The 26,036-nt window shown below is 39.7% G+C and overlaps 2 protein-coding genes across 7 annotated transcripts in view; one reads left to right on the top strand and one right to left on the bottom strand.

Moving 5' to 3' along the window:
- The window catches only part of LOC136864651 (lymphocyte antigen 75), a 350,542-nt gene that overhangs the window by 85,130 nt on the left and 239,376 nt on the right, over nucleotides 1-26,036 (top strand). The window lies entirely within an intron of this gene.
- On the bottom strand, nucleotides 24,516-25,337 carry LOC137498411 (uncharacterized). Its single transcript, XM_068225891.1, has 3 exons — nucleotides 25,284-25,337; nucleotides 24,995-25,184; nucleotides 24,516-24,903 (listed from the first exon to the last, which is right to left on the bottom strand). Exons 1-3 carry the CDS (start codon nucleotides 25,304-25,306, stop codon nucleotides 24,709-24,711), a joined length of 408 nt encoding a protein of 135 aa, XP_068081992.1. The 5' UTR covers nucleotides 25,307-25,337; the 3' UTR covers nucleotides 24,516-24,708.

Below are 26,036 nucleotides of genomic sequence, written 5' to 3'. Positions count from 1 at the left end.
TCTTTTCTTTAATTTCTTTGACTATTAAGAAAAATACCTAACGGAAAAACGCACAAAATGTCGTTCGTTACGGTTAACCGAATTGTACAGCAAGTAATGGAGACCTGCGGAGCAATGTGTAACATGTCCTGCGATGAACCCGCTTGCCGCGCGCATTCGTCAGTCTGGCAGTCTCACTCAATCAATGTGTCTGTTCAGTTACACAGGGTGTCCCCAAAAATAGCAACTAGGCTTAGTATGTGGTGTGGGATGGTGGACTGATCTGTTTTCAAGAAGGAGCCCCTATCCGGAAATGCACGGTTTGGGCGCTGGAGAGCGTCGAATTCTGAGAAAGGTTGTGATAATTTGTTCCGATATGGTGTCTTAATAGGAAGGTATGCAACCGTTTAGCCATCTGTGTACTGAGGATAAACGACTTCAGCCTAATAACATGCCTGCGCATGTGCTACATTCCTCCACACAGTCCTTGATGTGCATCCTACTGCGTTACTTGTGTACCAGTGTGGTAACGTTGTTAACAGCAGTGCGACATGTACCTGTACACAGCTGCGGAAATGACCGAAATGTTTGGTGCATACTGCAAAGCGGATTGCAGTGGTAGAGCTACTGCAAGATTGTATGCGGAACGTTTTCCAAACAGACGTACCCCATATCATCCCACGTTCGTGGCCATTGAGAGACGACTTAAGCAGGGAGCACATTGCATCCGTCCCGCTCGGTTCAGTTCAGTTCAGTTTCCCGCGTATCCATTCGCATCAGTTCGTATGCCGCGCATAGCTCCCGTCTTTTTCGGAAGCTGTCAGTGAACCCGGCTAGGAACAACAGCTGTAGAAATGTCGAGCTCTTTGTCCGAAGACAGAAATCATAGACTGCGAAGAAGAAGAAGAAGAATAAGAAGAGAGGAAAGAGAAGATTTTGGATACATGAAATACATTTTAAAAGGGAACAGTGTGGTGAATATTACCTTCACTTTCCGGACTTGATACTTGATGAGCACAACTTCTTTAAATATTTCAGAATATCAATCACCAAGTTTTTGAGTTGCTAAGCGTTCTACCACTCAAAAACAAATTTCAGAAAACCAATATCACCTGGTGAGCGACTAGCATTAACAATGAAGTAACTATTGATTTCCTTTCATACTGTATTTCATTTAACAATACTACATGGCAAAATTAATTAGAATGGTATTATACTATAAACCACTGTACCGTCTGTCATATCCCGTCACTAGAGTAGTTATTTTAGATTTAAATTCAATTTGTAGCAGAGGACTAAAAGATCTCACTGTTTATTCCACAGTTTCGTAAAACTTTTTGTCGGGAATCCGCGGGCTTTCTGTCCACTTTTGCATATTTGTCAGTTAAAAAATTGCCCAACTCATCGGCCACAGAGGCATTTGATCTCTTTCTTTGCATAGAAACCGTGGACGGAGTTGCTGCCTCATCATCACTTCTTGCCGATTGACTTCATCTTCTCCTTGCCATAACACGATACAAAGATGTATTTGTACTACTTCAATCAGCTGTTCTTCGTTGATCACACTCATTGAACTCAAATAAAACACTTCGCTAGAGGCTCGCAAGGTGGGTCTACCTTCCGTCTTCCGTCAACTTTGCTCGTGAGGGCAAGCTCGACTGAGCGGATAGTGGGGGAGAAATGTTGAAGTGTGCGGAACTGAAGCAGTAGACGACTGGACATTTGATTACACGTGAACAAAATATCCAAGCTCAACTGAACTGAACGGAAGTGAAGCAGTGTGCTCCCTGCTTAAGAGAAGCCGGACAGTTCCACGTAGGTAGTATGAAGAGTATGGTGTATGACATTCCTGAAACGTCAGCGGAGGACCTTATTGATCGAGTCCACAGAACGATTGAATTTCTTCAAAGACAACCGCACGTATTGGGTCATGTGCGTGAGGATCAGCACCGCAGATGTAGGCTCTGCAATGACGTAAGAGGTACACAGTTCGAAACCCGCTTTTAATGAGACCAATGTGCTACGAATGTTGGGTTTGTTGACAAATGTATTTGTCATAAGTCTGTACACAGTTATCCTCCATATTCAACAGACACTGGATATGGCTACATGAATACATGAATGATTTAATTAATGAATGATTCCATGGCTGAATTGGCATGCATGCATGAATGAATAAACACTTCTCTCCCAGTCACGGATAACCACCAACTGAGGAGAGAGCATTCGAGTCAGTGGATAAATGCATGGGTGGATTTATGAATGAATGCATTAATAACCCTAAAATCTGCTTTAGTTTGTGACTCCTTACACGGGCGGAAAGCCATTCTACATGCAAGGGCCACGCCTATAACTACTGCCCGGCCGTGTTATCCACCCCAGGGATAACACGACCGGGCCTCCACCTACTCTAGCAGCTGTCAAACACTAATTTCTCACCAGGTTTGTTGACGACATATGGAACGCACCCCCATCTCACACTTCGAAGCGCTACAGTGTCCAAGCCGTGTGTTCCCGGATATGGGTTACTTCTTGAAAACGGATCAATTTGCCTTCCCGCACAACATACTAAGCGTTCTCTGTGTTTTTCTTAGGGGAAAACCTGTATCTTGTGTCTGTTACTTTGTTACTGTGTAGTCAAACAATAATTACTTTTAAATTGTATAATCACGCCGTACTTCTATTTAATTGTAATACATGCGTAATTATTGTTCCTTTGATGAAAGTTGTATTGTATAGTATTGTATTCTTTCCGCACATAATTTGGTAGACCGTCAACCTTTAGGTTTCTATCGAAATTCGCTCAGACAGTAAGTTATCAGAAACTTACGATTTTATGGCTATTTTTGTTCAATCCTGATGTCTAGCTACTCCTCACACCCCCACTATATCCCCCAGACAGGGGTACTTTTTGTTGTGTGTACATTGTTGTGCCCCCCCCCCCCCACTTCTTATTCCCAATCGCCGGTAGTGACACTTGAGGTATTTATACAATGATAAAGCACATAACTGTTTCCCAGGACGTCAGCAGAAACATGTCATACCGATATTGTACTTTTTGAAGTGTTTTACTTATTGTTCATCATATGTAGACAATGAGGAAAGAAATGGGAAACTACCGCACTCCTCATTTTCCTAGTGCGCCTCTTCACCGACTCCTAGGCTACTGATAACAACTGATAGTGGATCTATTGAGGTTCCAGCCAGTCTTCAGGCTGAGTGCTCAAGAAATTATTGTTAACAAACTGAGGAAATCGACGAGGAACACGGAAAAAGAATCACAGTTGAAGGAGAGGTAATCAAGACATTAAGATTTGTCAATGATCTTGTTATTTTATCTGAGTCTGCAAAATATCTGGAGAAACTGCTGAATGATACAGACACAGCCTTGGCAAAGGATTAGAAGACGAATATATATACTGTATACATCCAAAACACAAGTAATGGAATGTAGTCAAATAAAGTCAGGCGATGCAGGACTTAAAGACTTAAATGAGGTAGATAAATATTGTTTCTTGGATAGTAGAAGAACTAACAACGGCAGAATACTGACTAGTACGAGCAAGGAAGGCTTTTCTTGAGAAAAATTTGCTCACGTCAAACATAGATTTGGATATAAGAAATATGTTCTTGGAGACTTTTGGTTGGTGCGTATCATTGTATTGAAGTGAAACATACAAAATAACTAGTGTAAAAGGAAAGAACGAAAGAAAGAAAGAAAGAAAGAAAGAAGAGAGTTCTGACAAGTAGCTTTCCAGAAGAATGCCAATGGTTACAAGGGTGGATCGGATTACAAATGAAGAGATACTGAATCGAGCTGTTGGGAGGAGAACGGTTTGGCAAAATTTGACCGGAAGAAGAGAGAGCTGATAAGATACATCTTAAGATACCCAGGACTTGTTCAGTTAAATTTTGAGGTAAATCTACGGAGTAAGAACGATAGCAGTAGACCAAGGCATGGACATGAGAAACAGATCAGGGTAGATGTAGGATGCGGTAGTTATGTAGAAATGAAGAGGTTAGCACTGGGTAGGGTAGCATACACAGTTGCATCAAGGAAGTCTATGGTTTGATGCCCCGATCAACATTTCCCCAACTACTGACAACACAAAGGTCCTGTTGTGCCTTTTCGTCGACGCTAAATACATATGAATGACATATCCCTTGTTGTATATCTCACCAGAGTAGTTACTTTTCAATAAGTTCAATAAGAAAGGAATTACAGCGTTTTGCTTTAAAAATATACCGCCCATGATTTGTTGAATGTTGCGATGCAACGAATCAATTATTAGTAACATCGTAAGAACATAATTTGATATCTCACTTATTTACGAATGATGTTGATGTTGTTGCTATCGTCGTGACGACATTGATCATTAGCCCTTTTTACAGGTGAAGAACAGCGGCTCGTAGAAGCAAACCATTCTGAAGTATCAGGTTTCGAAACGTAGAGTAGGGCAACTCCCATTGTTAAGGGGTAGGCAAAACCCTGGACGGACTGAGCACGCTCCATATATCCGAATTAAACTCGACCCGTTCAGGTTAGGTCAGACCATGGCCCGATAGGATTCTACCCGAAAGACTTTCGATGGATTGGGGGCTCAGCCAGGTGTTTGTACCGTCGGCCATTATGTGGCCATTATGCAAACATTCCTTCGGCAGTACGTTGTGTTGAGCTGTGTTTTTGCATAGCTGCTTTCTTATATCGTCTGACGTCTTTTACTTACATACATACATACATTTTAATTGAAGACTGTTTACCGGGCGAGTTGGCTGTGCGGTTAGAGGCCCGCAGCTGTGAGCTTGCATCCGGGAGATAGTGGGTTCTAGCCCCACCGTCTGCAGCCCTGAAGATGGTTCTTCGTGGTTTCCCATTTTCACACCCGGAAAATGCTGGGGCTGTACCTTAATTAAGGCCACGGCCACTTCCTTCCCATTCCTAGTCCTTCCCTATCCCATTGTCGCCATAAGGCCTATCTGTGTCGGTGCGACGTTAATCCAATAGCAAAAATAAAGACTTACCCCATTTCAGCGTTCAATTTGAAAATATCTGTGAATTTACTAAATTCCTCCACGATCCTCTATCTGAAACTAGTTCTGTGGCCTCGTTTAGTTTTATACCTCTTATCTTTAAATAATTACAAACTGAGTTTAACCATCGTCGTCTTGGTCTCCGTCTGCTTTTTTACCCTCCATGACCGATTATATTATTCCTCTAGTTGACCTTTCCTCCTCCATTCGCCTCGCATGATTCCAGCATCGAAACTGGTTTATGTGTACAGCTCCATCAATTATGTTCTTTCTGTACTTAGCCTTTATCTCGTTCCGAGTGCTCTTCTGCCATTTTTCGCACCTGTTTGCGCCAGCGAGCCTGTAGCCCTTGGTGTAATCGCAGCGGACATTTTGAAAAGACGTGTTCCACAGTCTGTGTCCCACAAACACAGTCAAGTGGTCTCCGGAAGTCCCACCAATAAAGAAAGTATGCACATCGGCCAAGTGTTGTGCGAAACCTACTCAGTGCCAACCAAATCCTGCGAGGCAAATCAAAGCCTCTTACAACATGATATGGATCGAGCAGCCTGAACCGCCCTGGAGCTATACATGCGTATATTGCTTATTCCATCTCTCATTTAACTGAACTCTGTTTCTGACAGCTCCTTGCGTGTGATCATTGAAGTGTGGCGGAACTTTAGTCATGGGCTGCAGAGGTCCTTGATATCCCTGTGGATAGGTAGAAGAGAGTTTGAATGTGTTTGAACGCCATAGAAATGGTGGAGCAATAAGAGAGAGGAATGATGGCCAGTATGTTGGGGTAGTCCAAATTGTTCCAGATATTATCCTCACTGAATTGTTTACCAGCATGACATTTACCTTCTTTGCATATGCGCTAGGTAACTACATCGAAGAGAAGTATTCGGCTGTCGAATAAACAAAGCCCGGAGCAGAGCATAGCAGAGCATAGCAAAGTATCAGCTGAAGTACCCCATGAGGTTCCACACAGTTTATGCAGGATGTTGTTTCGCGTCTTAAGCTTCGATGCAAGATTTTTTAATGCCTTTTATAGAGAAGTGTTCGATCAAGTATTACACACAGATATTTTGGATGAGAATTGGGATGAAGCATTGAATTGTTGAGAGACACGTTCAACAGTGAATCTGCGACCTTGCTACTGAGATGGAAACAGGCTGACTCTGTCTTGTTCATACGTGTTCATACGATGCCAATACACGTATATCCGTGTTTAAGGTGACCTTGGCAGACTGCATATCAGTATATTGAATGGCAATTGCTAAGTCATCGCCATAAAGAAATTTACAACACACAGCTGGAGGAATGTCAGAAGTATATAAACTAAACAAGAAAGGAGCCAGTACGGATCCTTGTGGTAGACCATTATTAAGCTTCCTACGACGACTCATGCTGTCAGTTATGACCACACGAAAGTATCTATTGGACAGCATGCTGTTGACCAGTTCAGCTAAACATATGCGTGGAATGACTTGCAATCGCTTGAATATTATTTCCTGTCTCCAAACAGTGGCATAGGTTGCTTTCAAATCAAACAATACCGCACATGTCTTTGTACATCCTTGAAAACCAGCTTCAATATATGTCGTGAAGGCTATCACTTGATCAACATAACTACGGTTAGGGTCTGAAGTTACCTTGCTCTATTGGAATGGTTGCACTAACCACGATACTGATTCTTGTATAAATGTGTTTCTCAAGGAGTTTGTGACACACACTTAAAAGGGCTATTGGCCTATAGTTCTCAACCTGGTCATTTTGTTTTCCAGGTATTGAAATAGCAATAATTTTAGCTTCGTTGAACTCAGGTGGTAATTTCCCAATTGTTAGGATATTTATTTATTTATTTATTTATTTATTTATTTATTTATTTATTTATTTATTTATTTATTTATTTATTTATTTATTTATTTATTTATTTAATTTATTTATTTATTTATTTATTTATTTATTTTAACATATGCCACTAACAGAGACATCTTTCATTTACAGGTGGGTTTTATACAACATAATGCAAATTAAAAGAACATAATTTGTGAATAAATAACAAGAAAGTAATATTCAAAAATGAAAAAGTAAGCGAAAGAGCAAACATAATAAATAATACAAAAAATTAGTACGCTTGTTGTTTGGACGAGCATATTTAGTGTAAATATTAATGTTATTATACAGAAATTTAATTTTTCTAACACAATATTTTAACAAAAACCTGTTATACACGTTTTGTATTTACACGAACTATTAAATAATGATACAATATTTGATATATCTGACTTTTGATCAGAAGATGTTATCTGTGTGAAACTACAGTTTCCACATGTTTAGTTGAAAAGATGACACATTCTGAGTACTGGAGAATTTTTGTGGCTGTCTTAGAGTGTTCACAATAAAACGTTTGCTTTGTTCGTACTGTCATCTCTCCCGTTATTTTATTTGTTGCAGAATATCCCTTCTCTTGCCGTACATAATAATGAATGTTTAAATCCATTTAGCAAGTTATTGTATGAAGCCTTTCCTTTCAGCGATGAGGTATGATGCGTTTTGTAGTACAGAATGCGAAGAAACTTATTTTGAACTTTTTGATCTTATTTATGTGGGACTGATAATGAGGTGTCCACACAACACATGTATATTCATGTTTACCACGCACAAATGTATTATAGAGAGTAAGTAATGTATCAACATGTTTTAGTTCCCTCGAATTCCGAACCACAAAACCTAAGGATCTCTAGGCTCCATATATTTTCAGTGTGCCCTTTAAAGGACAATGTACTATCCATTAAAATTCCCAATTCTTTTACTAATTTAGACTTTCCTAAAACAGTTTTATCCATTGTATATGCAAATAGCACTGTAGATTTACTCATAGAAAAGGCTACTGTGAGACATTTATTGATATTAAAATGCATTTTGTTGTTCCTACTCCATATATACAAAGACTGATAACAGTCTGTCATTTTAAAGCATCCACATGAGTGGTGACAGTCCTGTAGAGTTAAACAACATCGGCATACATTAGACATTTTGAGTACCTGATGATCTTTGTTAAGTCATTAATAAATATTGTGAAAAAGAGGCCCTAAATTGGAGCCTGGAGGCACACCAGATGTCCAATTGAATACAAATGATTTTGTTTGGAGATACATTACAAAGAGTTTTCTACCAGAGAGAGAGAGAGAGAGAGAGAGGAAGGTATTCATTTCAAAAATGCATGGGACAGATCATAATTATACAGTCTTTGCAATAGTATATTGTGATTAATTTTATCAAATGGTTTTGAAAAATCAGTGTAAATAGCATCTCTTTGATTCTTATTATTCATTCCATTATAAACATATTGAGTAAAATTTTCAATATTAGTAACTGTGGACCTACCCGGGAAAAACTATGTTGAAATGGAGTAATGTAACATTTTACATGAGCAAAAATTCTGCAATAAATTATTTGTTCAAAATCCTTCTCCGGAGCACACAATATTGAGACAGGTATATCATTTTCCAGCTTTTCACTATCACCAGACTTGAAGTTAGGGGATACTCTGCTAATCTTCCATAAATTCGGAAATACTTGAGTACTTATAATTAAATTATACATTTTACATGAAGGGTTCATAAGTATTATTCTGGAACATCCTCTTCATACATACACAGGTATAACACAAGGTTTACTCGACTTACTTGATTTAAGATTTTTAATCGCCTTCCGATACTCAGACTCACTAATACTATATATTGGCAAAATGTGGGATACTTGCAATTTATACGACTCGGTAATATAGTAAGAAGATGCATGGTCTAAATAAACACAATTAAAAACTCAGAAAAGTTGGCTGCAATCTCAGGCGTTAGGGGTAACCATACACCCTATTAAGAGCATATTTTGTTGTGGAAGACATTGCCAAGTTTTGTTAGTTGTCAAAGGTGTACCTTAGCTATCAGAACCTTTATGGTACTGTTTTTTGGACAAGTTGTGTGAGTCAGCTTCCATTTGTTCAGCAATCCGTCTGACTTTCCTATCAGGCGGTATGGCCTCGTTTAGTGATTATGCTTAACTTTTGGACACTAGTGTATAATTTATCAAAACATTCCCTATCATAATCAGAAGAATTTAGACCTCTCGTGTTCGGATGGTATAATGAAACTGTATTCTCAGAAGATATCTACTTTACATAAGGGAGCTCACGTCATCCAGTGTCCATAATGTTTAAGTATAATTATCATAATCCTTTTCCTTAGGCGAATAGCCCAGTATAGACTACCCACAGATAGGCGTATTTCTTCTCAGCCTTGACATTTTTTGCACGAGAAAATCGTTTTGCTGATTCTGGAGAGACTTTGGTTGACATAAATTGGCGAGGGAGTACTGAAACAAATGTCAGTTGTGCGTACGTTTATTTTCACTTCGCGCTTCTGAAGAAATTGGTCTTTATCACTGGTCTGACGAACTTAACAATGATCCTTCTGCTTGACTGGCTTGGATTTATCTTCAAATGATGACACGCATAATTCATTTCATTGGTGATAGAAATATCTAATGCATGTCCTACTTGTTTCACAGTATTTATAGAAATATCTAATGCATGACCTACTTGTTTCACAGTATTATACGTGTCCTCGTTTAGCTTATCAGTAATACCATAAATTTCGAATGTAATCCTTCATCCGTACTGTTCTTTGTCGTCTATTTGCACTTTTAACTCGCGTATTTCCTTTTACGGGGAAGCATTCTCGGTCTTGAAATTCTCTATAGATATTAAACATGCCTGTATGATTTAAGCTTGTTCCTTCAAAAGATCAGAATCTTCATCTAATTTTTCATGTGCTAGTTGAAGCGATTTTCCAAGTTCTTCTTCCGATCGGTGACTTGATTCCAAAATTCCTTTTACTTCAAGGTCTATGGAACGAAGTAGTTTGTATAGTTCACTAATTGTAGGAGTTTCCAATTCACCCTCGATAATCGACATTTTACAATTTCCACTTTCACGCCTAGGATTTAAACAACTAAAACAGCGCCAAGATGTCTCTTCACTTCGTAGGAATTTAATGTCATCTTCCTTTAATTGTACACATGTGCCGTGGAATAACTCACTAGAATCACAACACTGAATGTTGGCATTTATAACATTCTGCACTGAGACTCACATTGATGAAAATGTAAAGAAAGGGCAACAAAATAAAAAAATAAAAATATATAGAGAGAGATAACACAATTAGGAACACTTGCGGCCTCTGTCCAATACGCAGAGATAGTAATCCTTGAATTAGCTAACAAGTTTAGGTTATCAATAGTTCAGATATAACCTCCAAGCAGTGTTGGCAGCACTTGTGTTTCAGTACGCACCAAATGCATTATGAAATCTCACTCTAAGACATTTTTACACTGATAATCACCTGTTTGCTCTATTTCAAACATCAACAAGTTAACGGAAGTACCGGTACTAACATTGCATGAATATACTATTGAAGTGACACTGGCGCAAGGAAATACCATTTAAAAAACACGAAAAATACGGAGCACAAGCAACGTCCTCTTGTTCACACCATTTCCAAAGAAAATAATGCAGTTACCCATAGCATTGTTTCAGGTCCAATATTGATTAGAAACTCAGGTAATATTCCACGGAAACGGGCTGCTTTGCCAGGTTTGACATCCGTGAGAGCAGCATCTAACTTCAGCTTCCTGAAAGGGTGTGAGGAAGATGAGATGCTTGGAGATGAGATCATTACTTGCTTCAGCAGTTTCTTCACTTGAACAGTGTGTTTCTTATCAGCAGTAGCCCCTGAAACATTCCAAATATTGCCTGCAGCCTGATTTGTGGTGATATGAACCTTGTCATTTGTTCAGTTCAATTACTGCTGCCATGTCTTCATACGAGGCGCTAAGCTTTCCTGCTGAAATGTTTGAAGTCCATGCTCTCAACTGTACTATTCCACTTCTGCATTCTGGACACATCCAGGCTGTGTAAGAGCTACTACGGAGTCTCCGCCGAGTAAGTACCGTCGGTAGAGTTCGTCACTGGGTTCACTGCGTTTTCCTCGTGGCATGGGTGTCTTCTATGTTGAGAGCGTAAAACCAACGAAACGGCTGCAGTTTGATACTACTGGTGAAATAAATCGAACACCCTTATTCAGATCCCTTGAGAACTGGTCGCATTTGGTGAAGTTCCAGCGAGGTCGAACTGTACCTCTAATTAGAGATATTTGAATTTCTATCGAGAGCATGACTGACCTGTGTTGATTATGACAAAAATCACCCATTACCTTTCTTACAGCTAGGAGGACATGAATTTCCATTTTCTTGCGAACAAGTGGAGAACTGGATTATATTCTTGCTGCCAGCGAGCCGATTTAAAACTTCCCCTGTCTTTAGCATCGAAAGCCAAATACAGGTTCTTGACTTCAGATCAACTTGCAAGTTTTGAACCACTTTCATTCTCACCCTCATATTTCCAATTTGGGTGGTGGCTGCTGAAGTAGCCAGTATATATTGCTGGGTGACCTTATCTGCCCATGACACAGACTGTGGTTTATACACACATGTAACTTTAATGCCCCATATATCAACTATTATTTTTCTAACCCATCAGCCTCTGTAATTGATAAATTTGGATGTATTTTACACTGCCGTGAGCATATAAATCAGAAGCGTACGCATGATCTTAGGTTGCAGCAGTATCTAAATAGCTCTTCATTTGTTTTATGTGACTCTTGTATTACGACAAGGTCAATATCATTATCAAGCAGAAGTCGTGAAGGTATTCGATTTTTTATCTTAAAATTCCTTCAATGTTAATTTGGCATTTCTTAGGCAGAGTCCCAACAATCTTAATGTTTGGTTCTGAGAATAAACTTTCGTGTTCATATTTGAATCCATCTGCTGAAATTCAACAAATAGTTTGACAGCCTGTGTGCTGTTGTTCGCTTAGTACCATCCAAGGGTCACGTGTAGGACAATTAAATATAAAACCCACGGACGTGAACAACGTATAACTCACGGCACTGGAGGTAGACAGCAGCCTCTAATTTGTGAGTTAATAACTCATAAAATAGTGAACTAATTTTCTACCTAATAATATGGGATTGTATTTTTATTTTTCTCCAAATACCTTTATTGTAAATGTCTTATCACTTCTGATAGTTTACAAACACTGGTAAACACTGGAATACATGCAGAAAACTATATTTAAATTCAATTTCCATCGGCTTAGAAAGACCATTCATCAGGCAAAATATTTGCAATCCGAGAAATATCTTTCACTTTATTTCCATTCTAAAGGTAATTTTGTGACTCGAAGATTTTAGTTTCAATTTGTTCGGTAAGGTGAGTTCCATTTTTCATTCTTCATTTGGAATATTTACATTTCACACGAAAACTTAATTAACCCATTGTATACTCATATCCCTGTGCGTCACATTGACTCAGATTTAAATCCCAGTGTAGAAGCTGTTTGTTTAGCACAACGGAAAATAGATTGCAAAAAGAGAATTACACAAGATATTAACCTGAACTTTGTCAGTAGGTGAATGAATACATGTATTCGCCTAAAATGACGTTTATATGTGACAGATTTCAAAACAATCAGGGAGATGTAGTGGAATTTCACACTTCCTTCATTGCCACGTTTTCTCGCTTCTTTTCTTCCCTTTTGAGCATAGAAAACATCGCTTAGAGAGAATGTTCCTTTCTCAGTACTAGGGATGTGCATGGGAAAATTAACCCAGTTCCTAGCTTGTAGTCTAAGAGGGGTTGCACTAGGCGAAGGTCGTTCCCTGACTTTGTAATCTGGCAGCTGCACGACCGCAAGTAACTGTGTCGCTACGGCCACACGAAGTCTGTGTAGTAGGGTTTTCTGTGCTCCGACTGTGAGAAAGTACACTAAACTACAAAGGAATTGAACAGACAATTGTGTAGAAGATAGAAAAATATTTGTCTATACCCTTTGACTGTTCGCCTCATGATGGGGAAAGGGGCAGTGACCTGATCTTGTAAATCTACTCCCTTCATCGCATGTTGGTACTCAAGGGCCAGTTATTTTACTTCTTCCTGTAGTACTTGTCCGCGGTTTCTGCTGAGTTTTCCTGTTGGCTTAATATTTGCTGTAGTGTGTTTTGAAAAATGGAAATGAACATATTTGTTATCCTTCCACTTGAGGCACGAAATGTTCTTCGACGACCACACTTGTTATTCACCACTTGTAGCACTTTAGATTAAATATCAGGTGGCATGTTTTTCTGTTGGGCCTGACATTTCCTACAATATTTGTTTGCTTTTCATTAACCCTTTCACAAAGGTCTGGAGACATGTACAAGTTGTCAAGGAATAGAATGTGACCTTTGTTGAACGAATGTTCACATGTTCTCATAACAACATTAGTGCTCGCAGGTAAGGAAGGGTTAATATAAACGAAAGGTGTTGTAGTATCCTATATTTGCATCGCAAATTTTATCCATCTTTATGCCAAATCTGGCCCTCTTACTGCGATTACATTGCACTTACGGCACCTTATCACGAAATTTCTTGAGGGATTCGTCTAAGGCAATGTTTTCTGACAGTTCAAATGCGAAGAAAATGTGCCCGAAATGTGCGAAATTACAGGCGTAATTTTCCTCAGTTTGTCACTAGCATCACCTGAAACGTCATTAGTGAAGTGTAGGAAACGAGAAATGAGGAGAAATCTTCCTGTGATCATTGTTCCTGAAAAGATAGGAGTTTCAATATACCTATCTTTACTCCAGTATAACTGGATATGCGGTTTCTGAACCAGGGATATCAGGATGCATAAAGCAAAGTACGCCTTTGTTTCATCCTGCGTTGTGTTAAACCATTTCTCGTCACCTTTTCGCTTTTCCTATTCCCATCTGTAAGTTGCTTCTGAGCATAATTATTTGTCTCTGTAGCAATTACAGAAAATATTGGGTCCATACAGTTAAAAAAGATTCAGAGCTCTGATGGAGCTGTGGCCGCATATTTCTGAAATAAAAACTCAGGAACACCACTGTGTACAGTAAAGGGGTGAATAACAGAATTATTATCTGCACTTATCCACACCCAGTCATCTTGTTTCGCACGTTTTGGTTGTGGAAGCCCGGCGCGAAGGTTTTGTTCATCATCACACTCTGAGTCACTAGTGGTATGTACATTTCCTGACTCATTTACACTACCTACAGCCAATACTTCCTCATACAAATTATCGTCTTCTAATTCCTGAACCACGAACCTGCTACGCAGGCGTAGCAGGGGGAGAGGTGATATTCCCACGTGGCGCGTCCCAGGTGGCGGAAAGGGGGGTCCTAACCGGCTTGCCGGCGGACTTGAGGGAAATAAAATACCTCTCGCGGACCAAACACACTACCCCCTGCGGGTGGGGGACGCACATGTAGAATACACCCGCGGTATCCCCTGCCTGGCGTAAGAGGCGACTAAAAGGGGCGACCAAGGGCTGACTGAATTAGAACCATGAAACTAATTTTGAATCGTACCATCACGCGGGGAACACCATAGGTTGCCTGTACTTGCGAGTAGTACCACGAAATTAGGTACGAAATAGGTTTGTGATTAGTAGCAGTTAAAGCCTGGCCTGGTGGATTCCAGTACCCGTGCGTCGTACCCATGTGTGCAACACCGCGGGTCTGGGCGTAGCCTGCGAGTTGTACCACTATATGAGCAGCACCGTGGGTCTGCGTTGCCTGTGATTAGTACCCACTATGTGAGGAACACCACGGGAATACCGGCGCCCGTGTTTAGTACACCTATAGTAATCGCCACGTAACGAAATACCCCAGAAAGTAAATATCGCCGCCCGATGCTCTTCTTTTCTCTTTTTTGTAATGGCTGATCACTGCTGCCAACCTGCCTGGTTACATATTAAAATCACCAGACATAACCAAACAAACTAACCTCAATGTAAACACCGATAATAAATGTTTCCCTACCCTAGTAAATGATAAAAGTTAAGATGAAATAAATCAAGATATTCATAATTAAGTCGGTTTCCACGCTCAATGAGACATTTAGGAAATAAACACCCTTTCTCACTCAAATTAATGTTACATATATCTGTCTTTATTTTGATATGCAGTAGGCGTACTATAACCATATTCTTGAAAATAGGGGCGTGTTAAACGATGCAATTTGTTTAATAAGTCTTTGCAGTGTGATTTTCGAAAGTCCAATGACTTCCCTTTCTTTTGCGCGAACATTTCCTTCTCTCTTCAATACCGGTAACCCGTAGCCTAAGGAGAGAGATTGGGCATATTTTCAGCCTGCAGGCTGGTTATATCTTCACGGTTATCAGGAAACATATAGGAATACTAATGTGCCAAGCTACGTGAACGGAAATTAGGTCAGCTTCAAGCTCACTGCAGAATTGAATATTAGTTCTACTATCTACTTCTATCGTTTTCACATACACCGAGGTGCCAGTATTTCGTCCCGCAAGAGTTCTTTATGTACCAGTAGATCTAGACATGAGGCTGGAGTATTTGAGCACTTTCAAATACCGCCGAACTCGAATCCGCCAACCTGAGCTAGTCATACATTCTCTCCTTCACTCGCTTAAAATAATGTTAAACATTTCCTGCCTTTATTCTGATTCTGATGTATGCATTACTATAACTGCATTCTTAAAGAAAGGGGGGAGGGAATATAGATTGAATAATTCATTGCGATTTCTGCAAGTTCAAGGACTTACCACATAAGACATATGTCCTTCCTTTTAATAATAATGCTAACAGCTTTACATCCCACTAAGAACTTTTACGGTTTTCGGCATTTGGCATTTTAAACATATTTTCAGCTTACAAGTTGGTGTATCTCAAGCTTTCAACATTACGGAAACCAATGTACAGGAGCACTATGAGTCAAACAACATTACCAGATTTTTACATATATATTGGCTTAAATCACATGAAGACAGGTTGTGATGCAAGAATTGGATAGGAAAGAGGGCTAGGATTTAAGATGTAAATAAGCGTACAGACACAGCACTAGCCTGAAATGAAAATGACGGGCAAAAAAAAACTTCAGACCTGCCAACTGTGGGGTTCGAATACATCACCATCTCCTGAAACCAAGCTAACAGCAATGTGATCAAACTGCACAGCCAGTTCACTCAGTTTCCTATGACGCGTAATAGGCCTACCACATGGGCGACCCACTTACCTGTATATGGATCTTCAATTCTTCAATTATACATGTATGCAAAAACATTATGCACCTTAGTAAGAGGTACTTCCCTAGTTGGTTCTCTGATTGGTGCACGTATAACAAATATGTTTGGGAAGAAATACTTTTATTTTATATTTATTTATATCATAAAGAAGTCATGTTGTCATAGCAAAACGAATACGCAACGAAGAAATGAATCCGAAGAGATAATCATTATTTACTGCATTAAATATTAGTTTATTTACATGTTAAGCGATATGTAGTAGTAATAACAATAACAACAACAAACGTGTGCAATAAGGAAAAAGGAAATAAATACAAGTAAATATAAATATAATTTACAACATTTAGAGCCATTCCATGGTCACTGAATTACAAAGCAGGGGTATGAATAAACAAACATAATAAACATGAATACTAATATTTAAAAAGCAAAAAGCAAAGTCATCTCCGTACAAACCATGAAAGCCATTGGAAAGGGGGAAGGTGAAGGCTTCCACTATCCATGACGTTGGCACTTGGTGGGGTGGGGTGGAGTGGTTAGCTCAACGCATGACCGCCTTTGCCCCCAATAGTTAACTGGTACTCATTTATCATACGCAAAACATTCCTTCCAAATTACGTTAAACCTCTGTCGCTGATTATTATTATTATTATTATTATTAATAAATTGCAAATGGGAAATACCCCGGTGGCAACGGTCACTTACAGTAATGTGATAATAAAGTTAACATAATTACCCAACTACAACAAACAAACAAACAAACAAACAAACAAACAAACAAACAACAAGAGTACAAGAAGCAGATATATGGAAGGAAAATATAACAAGAATTACTGCTAGTTTAATATTCTAAATCGAGCAACATCATATACAAATTCACACACAACTTAAGTATTTACAGTGCTTAACAATTTGGCTTACAATATTATAGGTTGACCTTACTACTAGCTTAACATTATAAGTGATAATAAAGTGAAGTTAAACCGTAATTACCCTACAACAACAACAACAACAACAACAACATTACAACAAGCAAGAAATACTACTAATTAAACTTTCTAAATCCAGTGTCATTATATACATATTCACACACAACTTAAGTATTTCCAGTACTTAACACTACAAATTACAATACTATAGATTGAACTTACTACTAGCTTAACACTACAAGTGATAATAAAGTTAAATCATACTACCCAACAACTACAACAACTCAAGTACAAAAAGGAATTCCATGGAAAAAAATATTACAAGAAATACTACTAGTCATTCTAAATCCAGCATCATGTACAGTTTCATACACAATTTAATTATTTCCAATACTTGCTACTATGGCTTACAAAACTATAGATTGAGCTTACTACTAGCTTAACGTTACAAGTGATGATAAAATAAAGTTAAAAACATTGTTAATTAACCAAGAACAACAACAATTACAAAAACATGAGTACAGCAAGCACTTCCCTGGAAAGAGAAAACCACAAGAAAAAGCCTCCCAGTTTCACAATCGAAACCAAGCAGAAAATCACAAATTCAGTGCCCGTAATTTACAACTTTTACTTTTCATTTTACACAAATGGTCTTCTTAAATGACTTGATACCAGAAGGGAATCTATCAAAGACTGCCGCAGGTAATTTATTCCAATCCCTTATGGTCCTGTTGACGAAGGAAAACTTGCCCACATCCGTATGCTGGTTTCTGGCCCTAATTTTATGCTTATGATAATTTCTCGATAAGTATGAGGGAGGTTAGATAGATAGATAGATAAAGAATGGGTGAACCCTGCCTTCGCAGGGCTCCACACGTAGGTCTGTGAAGACCCTTTGTGTCCCTTAAACGGGTTTGCCTAGTCCAGACCTAGTGCTCCTATAAAGGATACCAGTGCCCGGATGTTGGCATTCCTGATGTCTTCCAGGCTCACGAAATGTGAGCCAAGGTATCGATGTCTAGTGCTTGCAAGAGCCTCACACTGACATAACACATGCGCGGAGGTCTCCTCCTCCCTACCGCATCTTCTACACATCGGATCCTGACTGATTTTCATGATGTGTAGGTGTCTCTGTAAGGTATTGTGGCCTGTCAACAGTCCAACTACCATTCGCATTCTGGTCCTATTCAAATTTATCAGGACCTTTTTATAACTTTGGCTAGGCCCTTTGATAAGTTCACGTGCCTGCCTTGCTATAGTTAACCTCTTCCAAATGTCTTAAGTGAGACTGGTTTGTCCACTGGGATATTACCAGTTTCACGCTTCGGAGTGACACTCCCAGGAAGGGCTCTGGTCCTATAAAAGGACCTTTTGAGCCTTGTTTCGCTAGTTTGTCAGCTTCTTCATTTCCACTGATACCTGTGTGCCCAGGGACCCGTAATAGGGTAACTGAGCTAAATTCACACAGCTGATCTAACATCCTTTGGCATTCCCATACCATTTTTGATGTTGTTTTAACTGCACATAGTGCTTTTAACGCTTCCTGGCTATCGCTGCAAATAGTGATACAATGAGGGAGGTTATAACCTATTCCTAATACAACTCCAAGCAGCCCTTCCCGTATAGCTCTTATAAAGATCACACAGGCGAGCTCTAGTTCTTCTAGATTCAAGACTTTCCCAATTAATGGTATTCCTTCTATTCCCAGTTACGAAACGCATCGCTCTTCTTTGAACTTACTCTAGGGAATTTATTAAACCAACATGCAGATCCATATTCGAGAATGGGTCTTACAACGTATTTATAAGGTTTATTTAAACCTACTAGGGTGGTGAGCACATAAATAAGAATTCAATGAAAGTATTTTCCTTCTGGACCTTCATGCCAGACAGATTTTTTTTTTTAAACAAATTTTTTTTCACTATAATATGATTTATCTATAGAGCAAAACCGCTATGCAGTGTGCGTATCATAGCAATCGAGATGGAATTGGTAATGTACTATGTATCTGTAGAGCCTATATACGACTTTTTACAATTACTTCTAAAGTGAATTTCAGCTGTGTGACAACGCTGAAAAGACTATGGACTTAGAGATTGGCATTCCTGAAGAGGGTTTTCTACACTTTCCCATTTTCACACATTGATTCAAGAGTCTGTATTGACTTGTGACAAAACCACTGTATTCTTCCGAAAACCACTGATAGGGACAGGTTTGGTTGTGATCCACCGAAAACAAATTATAATGACCGGTTAGGTAGTGATCCATCGAAAACCACTGATTGTCGCAGGGTTAGGTTAGGTTTGACAGGATTTGTAATTGAGCGACTGTTGTCATTGAAAAAACTGTCGTGACGACTGAAGGCAATAAACATAAAACTGAATCCATTGGTCTACAAAGTTTTCATTCAGTAGATATGCTAGGAACTGGCGAACCAAAACCGTACATACAAAGTTTACAGGAATCAACAAAACAGGATATTAATTCGTGGTACTCATTGTTCTTTAAAGAGAAGAAATATCCTGTCAACAATAGCTGCAGTGAACATGCTTTTTCACTATTATTGTCTGGCCCCATGGCTAAATGGTTAGCGTGCTGGCCTTTGGTCACAGGGTGTGGGTTTGATTCTCGACAGGGTGGGGAATTTGAACCACCGTTGGTTAATTTCTCTGGCACGGGGGCTGGGTGTATGTCGTCTTCATCAACATTTCACTATTATTGTGTAAAATAGAAACTTACTAGTTTTGACAAGTACAGTATGTTCAACAGCGACTCCTGAATGACGGGCAGGATGTCCAACCTCACTAATCTATGTTCCAGACTATTTCTACTTAAAAAATTGTATTTGTCCTTTAATGTGATTTTGCAATTTTTGCTGAATATTTATGTGGCTGAAATGAAGGTGGATAAGCTACATGGTCTCCTTTATATAGGAAGAATGTATCGTGGAAATTAACTCAATTTCGGTTTCATGTACATTACAGTTTCTCTAAGATATATTGATAGTAATTCAGTCATGTACGACGACGATGTATTTCATGGTAAAGACAGCTGCCTCTGTGGATCAGTGGTAGAGTGACGGCCTCCGAATCCCAATATAGCGGGTTCAAACCCGGCAGAGGTAGTCGGATTTTTGAAGGGCAGAAAAAAGTCCATTCGACACTTCATGTCGTACGATGTCGGCATGTAAAAGATCTCTGGTGACACATTTGGTGTTTACCCGACAAAATTCATTAAATCTCAGCCACAGACGCCCAAGAGAGTTTCGGTTTACTCGGTCTGCCATCTAGTGGGCCTAGAGTATAACGGAACGTCAAAATTGACGAGCAGACAGCCAGATGGCGTCAACTTGAAATGTCTGCACATGGTAGCTGAGGCCATTAGTGTTGGCTACTGAATGTATGATTCGAAGCAGTGTATCGATTCATTCAAGTGTCCGAGTGAATCGATTCACAGGAACGGCGAGCTCACGGCACATGATTCAGCTTACTCCCAGCGGACAGTGCTGAGTGGCGCACTCACTGGACATTGCCGGGGAGCCGAGCTTCCGCTGCAGCGAGACAGTGAATCAGTGAATCATGGCACATCGAAAGAATCGCGAACGAGCGCGGCTCAGTGAGACACATGATACACACGGCTCCTTATCGGCTCACTGGACACGCGGAGAGCCGAGCTTCCGCTGCAGCGACACATACAGTGAGCCATGGCACATCGAAAGAATCGTGAACGAGTGCGGCTCAGTGAGACACAAGATACACACGGCTCCTTATCGGCTCACTGCAGCGAGGCATACAGTGAGCCATGCTACACTGAAAGAATCATATGCTATAATGGACTCTCGAGCTCAGCTCATTTGAAAATAATACCCATTTGCATTCACTGTCCTCTTCTTACAGGGAGGTTTAAATAATAGATGGATTTATTTGCAGTGTTAAAAAGGTAGTCACAACATAATTCTGAAGTAGCTAGTAAGTAGGTAGGCTATTAGGTTATACTATTTATTAGTTTAATAAATCTTAGTATTATAACTTAGTTGACATTTGACAATTAAACTCGACTCTAGCCTGCCCTATGACTATGAGTCATGCTCATGACCACTCAAAAGTACCTGTTTTATATTGGGAAAAACGGCTCAGTATTCTCTCAGTTCATATGTCACATCGTTGCACAAGACTTCAATCATATGTGGACAGACGCAATAACAGTATGTTGAATCAGAAAACCAGCGGGCTACTGTACATCTCGGGTAGCCTATACAAAATATGACTATTAAAAAAAATCCTCAGCTGATAGAAAAATACTTTTTTTAAAAAAAATGACTGAGCGAGTTGTCGTGCGGTTAATATTGCGTGGCTATGCGCTTGCATTCGGGGGATGGTGGGTTCGAATCCCACCGTCGGCAGCCGTTAAGATGGTTTTTCCGTAGTTTCCCCATTTTCACACCAGGAAATGCTGGGACTGTACCTTAATTCAGGTCATGGCTGCTACCTTCCTAATCCTAACCTTTCCCACCCTGCGTCGCCGGAAACCTTCGATGTATTAGAGTGACTAGCATTTTTTTTCTAAGAAAGTAGTTCATAGTACGAAGACCAGATGGCAGCTGCGAGCACTGAATGCTGTTGCTGCTGTCTTACCAGCACATACTACACAGATGCAGTAGGAGCGGTGACCAGTGAGCCGTGAATCGGATCACTGTATCGATTCAGTAACGTGAACGGAATCAAATGAATCGATTCAGTAAAATGAATCGAATGTCCCATCACTAGAGGCCATACGATTATTATTATTATTATTATTATTATTATTGTTATTATGGTAAAGACAAATTACTTTGCAATGCTATCTATCTTAATGGTAATGTACTACAGTAGAGTCTCGATTATCCGACCTAAACGGGACCTGGAGTACGTCGGATCACCGAAAATGTCGGATAATACAGAATAACTTTAAAAACGAACGGAAACAAACAGGAAGGCTGTACTGTAGTACTAAAACAATGACGTGTTTTCCGGTATTGAATTATCAATTCAATTGTACAGTACATGCAGCATTGAACGAAAACATTCCAGATTTCTTACGAAAGGAAACTTTTCTCCACAGATATTAAGCTGCCTAATGCCGTACCGTTTTTTTTTCCACCGATCAAGCCACCCAGCACTGGCAGGAAAATTAGGGTCCCGTTCTTTAAACTCCTACTGGAAATACGCAGCCCTTTCCTGTAGGATGGGGCCAGATGTTGGCAGGTCCTTTTCTCGGTGTTGAGATAACCAAAGAAATAGTGCTTCACTTACTTTTTCGTACTCACATTTTTCATTTTTTCTCTGCTCTGGTAGAGCACCACTTTTAAATTTCTTCCCTCTGTTTTTTTCAGTCTCCCACTGTAACACATCCAACATCCGTAATCTGAAGCCACATTTTAAAGAATTTCCCCTTTGTCCAGTCTCTTTAATGCACTCAACTTGTCTTCCATAGGAACAATCATATTCTTCCATTTACTCGCTATACTCACAGAGGATATGAAAACTATAACATCCGCACCCAATCAATACTACAATGAACAATGACTGAAGACTCACTGCACCTATCCTTGAGAAAAAAACTGTCCTACCGCCAGCGGTCAGGCCAGTGCTTGTCCCGTGGTCGCACCCTCCACAGCGGGTGTGCCTGAATTTAGTCTCCACCAAAAGTTCAAATTAAGTCTACCAGTGTCGGATAACACGGAATGTCGGATAAGCGAAGGTCGGATGAGCGAGACTCTACTGTATGTACCTCTACTAGTGTAGGCTACTGAGTGCTTGATTCGAAGCAGTGTATCGATTCATTCAGTGTCCGAGTGAATCGATTCACAGGAACGGCAAGCTCACGGCACACAAATCATGCACAATCACGGCTCAGTGAGCCACACGACACACACGGCTCCTTATAGGCACACTGGACACTGGCGGGGAGTCGAGCTTTCGCTGCAGCGAGCCACAGCGAATCATGGCACACTGAAAGAATCGTACGCAGTCATGGATCAGTGAGACACAACACACACATGGTTCATTATCGGTACACTGGACATTGGCGGGGAGCCGAACTTCCTCTGAAGCAATACATACAGAGTCATGGTACACTGAAAAAATCGTATGCTATAATGGACTCTCGAGCTCAGCTCATTTGAAAATAATACCTATTCGCATCCACTGTCCTCTTCTTACATGGAGTTTTAAACAATACATGGATTTATTTGCAGTGTTAAAAAGATAGAACACAATTCCAAAGTACCTAGGTTGTAAGTAGGTAGTCAATTAGGTTATTCTAATTACTGTATTAGTTTAATCAATCAGTATCTTTATAACTAGTTGACGTTCGACAATTACTTAAACTCAGCTCTCTAGCCTCCACACCTGGCTGAGTGGCTCAAACGGTCGAGGCGCTGGCCTTCTGAACCCAACTTGGCAGGGCCGAGCTCAGTGCGGTGGTATTTGAAGGTGCTCAGCCTCATGTCAGTAGATTTACTGACACATAAAAGAGCTCCTGCAGGACTAAATTCCAGCACCTCGACGTCTCAAAAAAAACCTAAAAGTTGATAGTGGGACATAAAGCCAATAACATTATTATTTAGCCTACCCTATGACTATGAGTCATGCTCATGACCACTCGAAATTGTCTGTTTTATATTTGGAAGAACCACTCGGTATTCTCTTAGTTTGTATGTCGCATCATTGCACAATACTTCAATAATCGAATCACGAGGTTACCGATGTACGTGGACAGTGAGTATGTAAGTAGACTGATGCAATAGATTAAATAAATGATGTTTAATCAGAAAACCAGTGGGCTACTGTACATCTCCTGTAGCCTATACAAAATATGACGATTTTAAAAAAGCCTCTGCTGATAGAAAAAGACATTTTCAAAGATGACCGAGTTAGCTGGCCGTGCGTTTAGGGTCGTGTAGCTATGAGCTTGCATTCGGGGAATGGTGGGTTCAAATCCTACCGTCGGCAGCCGTTAAAATGGTTTTCGGTGGTTTCCCATTTTCACACCAGACACATGCTTGTGCTGTACCTTAATTAAGACCACGGCCGCTTCCTTCCCACTTCTAGCCCTTTCCTATCTCTTCTATCCTCTTTGTCGCCATAAGACCTATCTGTGTTGGTGCGACGTAAAGCAAATTGATTTATATTTAATATGTGGGCTACTTATTGTGTACACAGGTATTTTTATATGTAATTCTCTCTATATATATACAGTATACATGAGTTGTGACTTTCAGAGAACTGTGGAAAACCATTAGATAGTGTATAAAATTTAAGTTATGTCAGTATTTTAACAGGCGTACAATGTTTACATCGTGTATTGGTGACAGAGTGCTGTCTCCCTCTCTCTCTCCCCCCCTTGCCCGCTCCTCATCACATTGCGCCACAGCAGTTCTAGATAATTCCACTCCGATTGGACACTGATCCCCACCTGCACATCTATACCGCCCTGTAACTTGTAGATACACAATTCCCACAATTTTGAAATGTAACTTCGTTATATCAGAAAGGACGGGGCAATCAGAAATGTATTATTTCCCAGCAAAGTTATAACATTCTTAATCTCATGGAATGGCTCTTACAATGGTACAGCTAACTCCTCGGCTTCTCTTCTTTCTTCTTCTTCTTCTTCATCTTCCTCCTCCGATTCACTGCTTCCATGATGAATGACTAGTTCCTCCACTTCAGGAAGACCTCTCACCTCATTATTGTAGAACTCGACAATCTTCTTCTCAGTGTGTTTTACTTCATTTCTCCACATCTCTGCTGTCGCCTATAAGATATATTGAAGTATCACAACCTGACAAGTATATTATAAACTCCACTTGCATATATCCAATAAATAACATTTCCACTTGGCCTACCTGATCAAGAGATTCTTTCCACACAGCTGTAGCTCTGTCCAATCCGTGACCAGGTCTTGAAGCCACTGTTTTGTTATAATACTGTTTTGCCACAGACCATACAAATTCGATGGCATTGAAAAATGAGTGGTATGGAGGAAGTCGTAAGACAGTATGGCCTTCACTGTGCAGCATCTCGTCAACAATGTACCTGGTTTTAAAGAAACAGAAATATTGTTGTGCATACATGAAAGTCAAATACACGAGTGTAAACAACATTATCTAAACTTATGTTTACGTGCTTCTGTACCTCTTTAAGTGACTTCGATTCATATTACACAACCTTTGCAGCTCATCTTTTGTGGCATTTTCTGGTGGAGAAACTCCATTCTGCCTTAACCATGACTGTAAATTAAAGGAAAAATAAAAATTAATTTCTGTAACATCATTAAACATCATTCAGTAGAAGGAAATATTCAATTAAGTATAATTACCACTAATTGATCCTTCCTCCATTTCGTTGTTGGTTGATGCTCAACAAGCTTACAGTGATATGGTGCATTATCCATTACAATAACACAGGGTCCTATATTTCTTAATCCTACGATTAATTGCGTCTTCACCCACATCTGAAATTTCTCGCTGTTCATAGCACCATGGTAATCCTGATTTCTCTTCAAGTTTGTAGCAAATATCAAATCAGCACCTGTAAGAATTTTAAGTTTTAGTATGAAGTTATTTGTTCTAAAAAAAGTATAGGCCTATTAATAAAAAATGTGATTTCTGTTGAATGATACAAAAAGCTGTCTGATTTTAAGTAAAACCAACTACTGTGTAGCAAAGTCACCTGATGATGAAGTCAATTAATTACTACTTACACTACTTTATCGTAACATCTCTCATGAATGTATCTCCATTAGTAGGCCTATATCTGGATTAGAAGTCCACGATCACTTGCATAAAAGATATAAGTATAAACACCCATTTCAATACCTTAGAACAAATGTAATTGCTGCGAACACTGAACCTATATCAGGCAGTAAGAAATAAGAAGCTTGGAAGG

Source organism: Anabrus simplex, chromosome 2 (genome assembly GCF_040414725.1).
Source record: "Anabrus simplex isolate iqAnaSimp1 chromosome 2, ASM4041472v1, whole genome shotgun sequence".
Lineage (NCBI taxonomy): Eukaryota > Metazoa > Arthropoda > Insecta > Orthoptera > Tettigoniidae > Anabrus > Anabrus simplex.
Note: the sequence above shows the minus strand (reverse complement) of the source record. Positions and strands in the feature narration are given on the sequence as shown.

Excerpts from the sequence above, each read along its gene's own strand:
- LOC137498411 (XM_068225891.1), bottom strand. The coding sequence starts at position 25,306 with ATGAATCGAAGTCACTTAAAGAG. Across the intron at positions 25,185-25,283 it reads AATCGAAGTCACTTAAAGAG|GTACATTGTTGACGAGATGC; the intron begins GTACAGAAGCAC and ends CTTTAAAACCAG. Across the intron at positions 24,904-24,994 it reads GGAAAGAATCTCTTGATCAG|GCGACAGCAGAGATGTGGAG; the intron begins GTAGGCCAAGTG and ends TATATCTTATAG.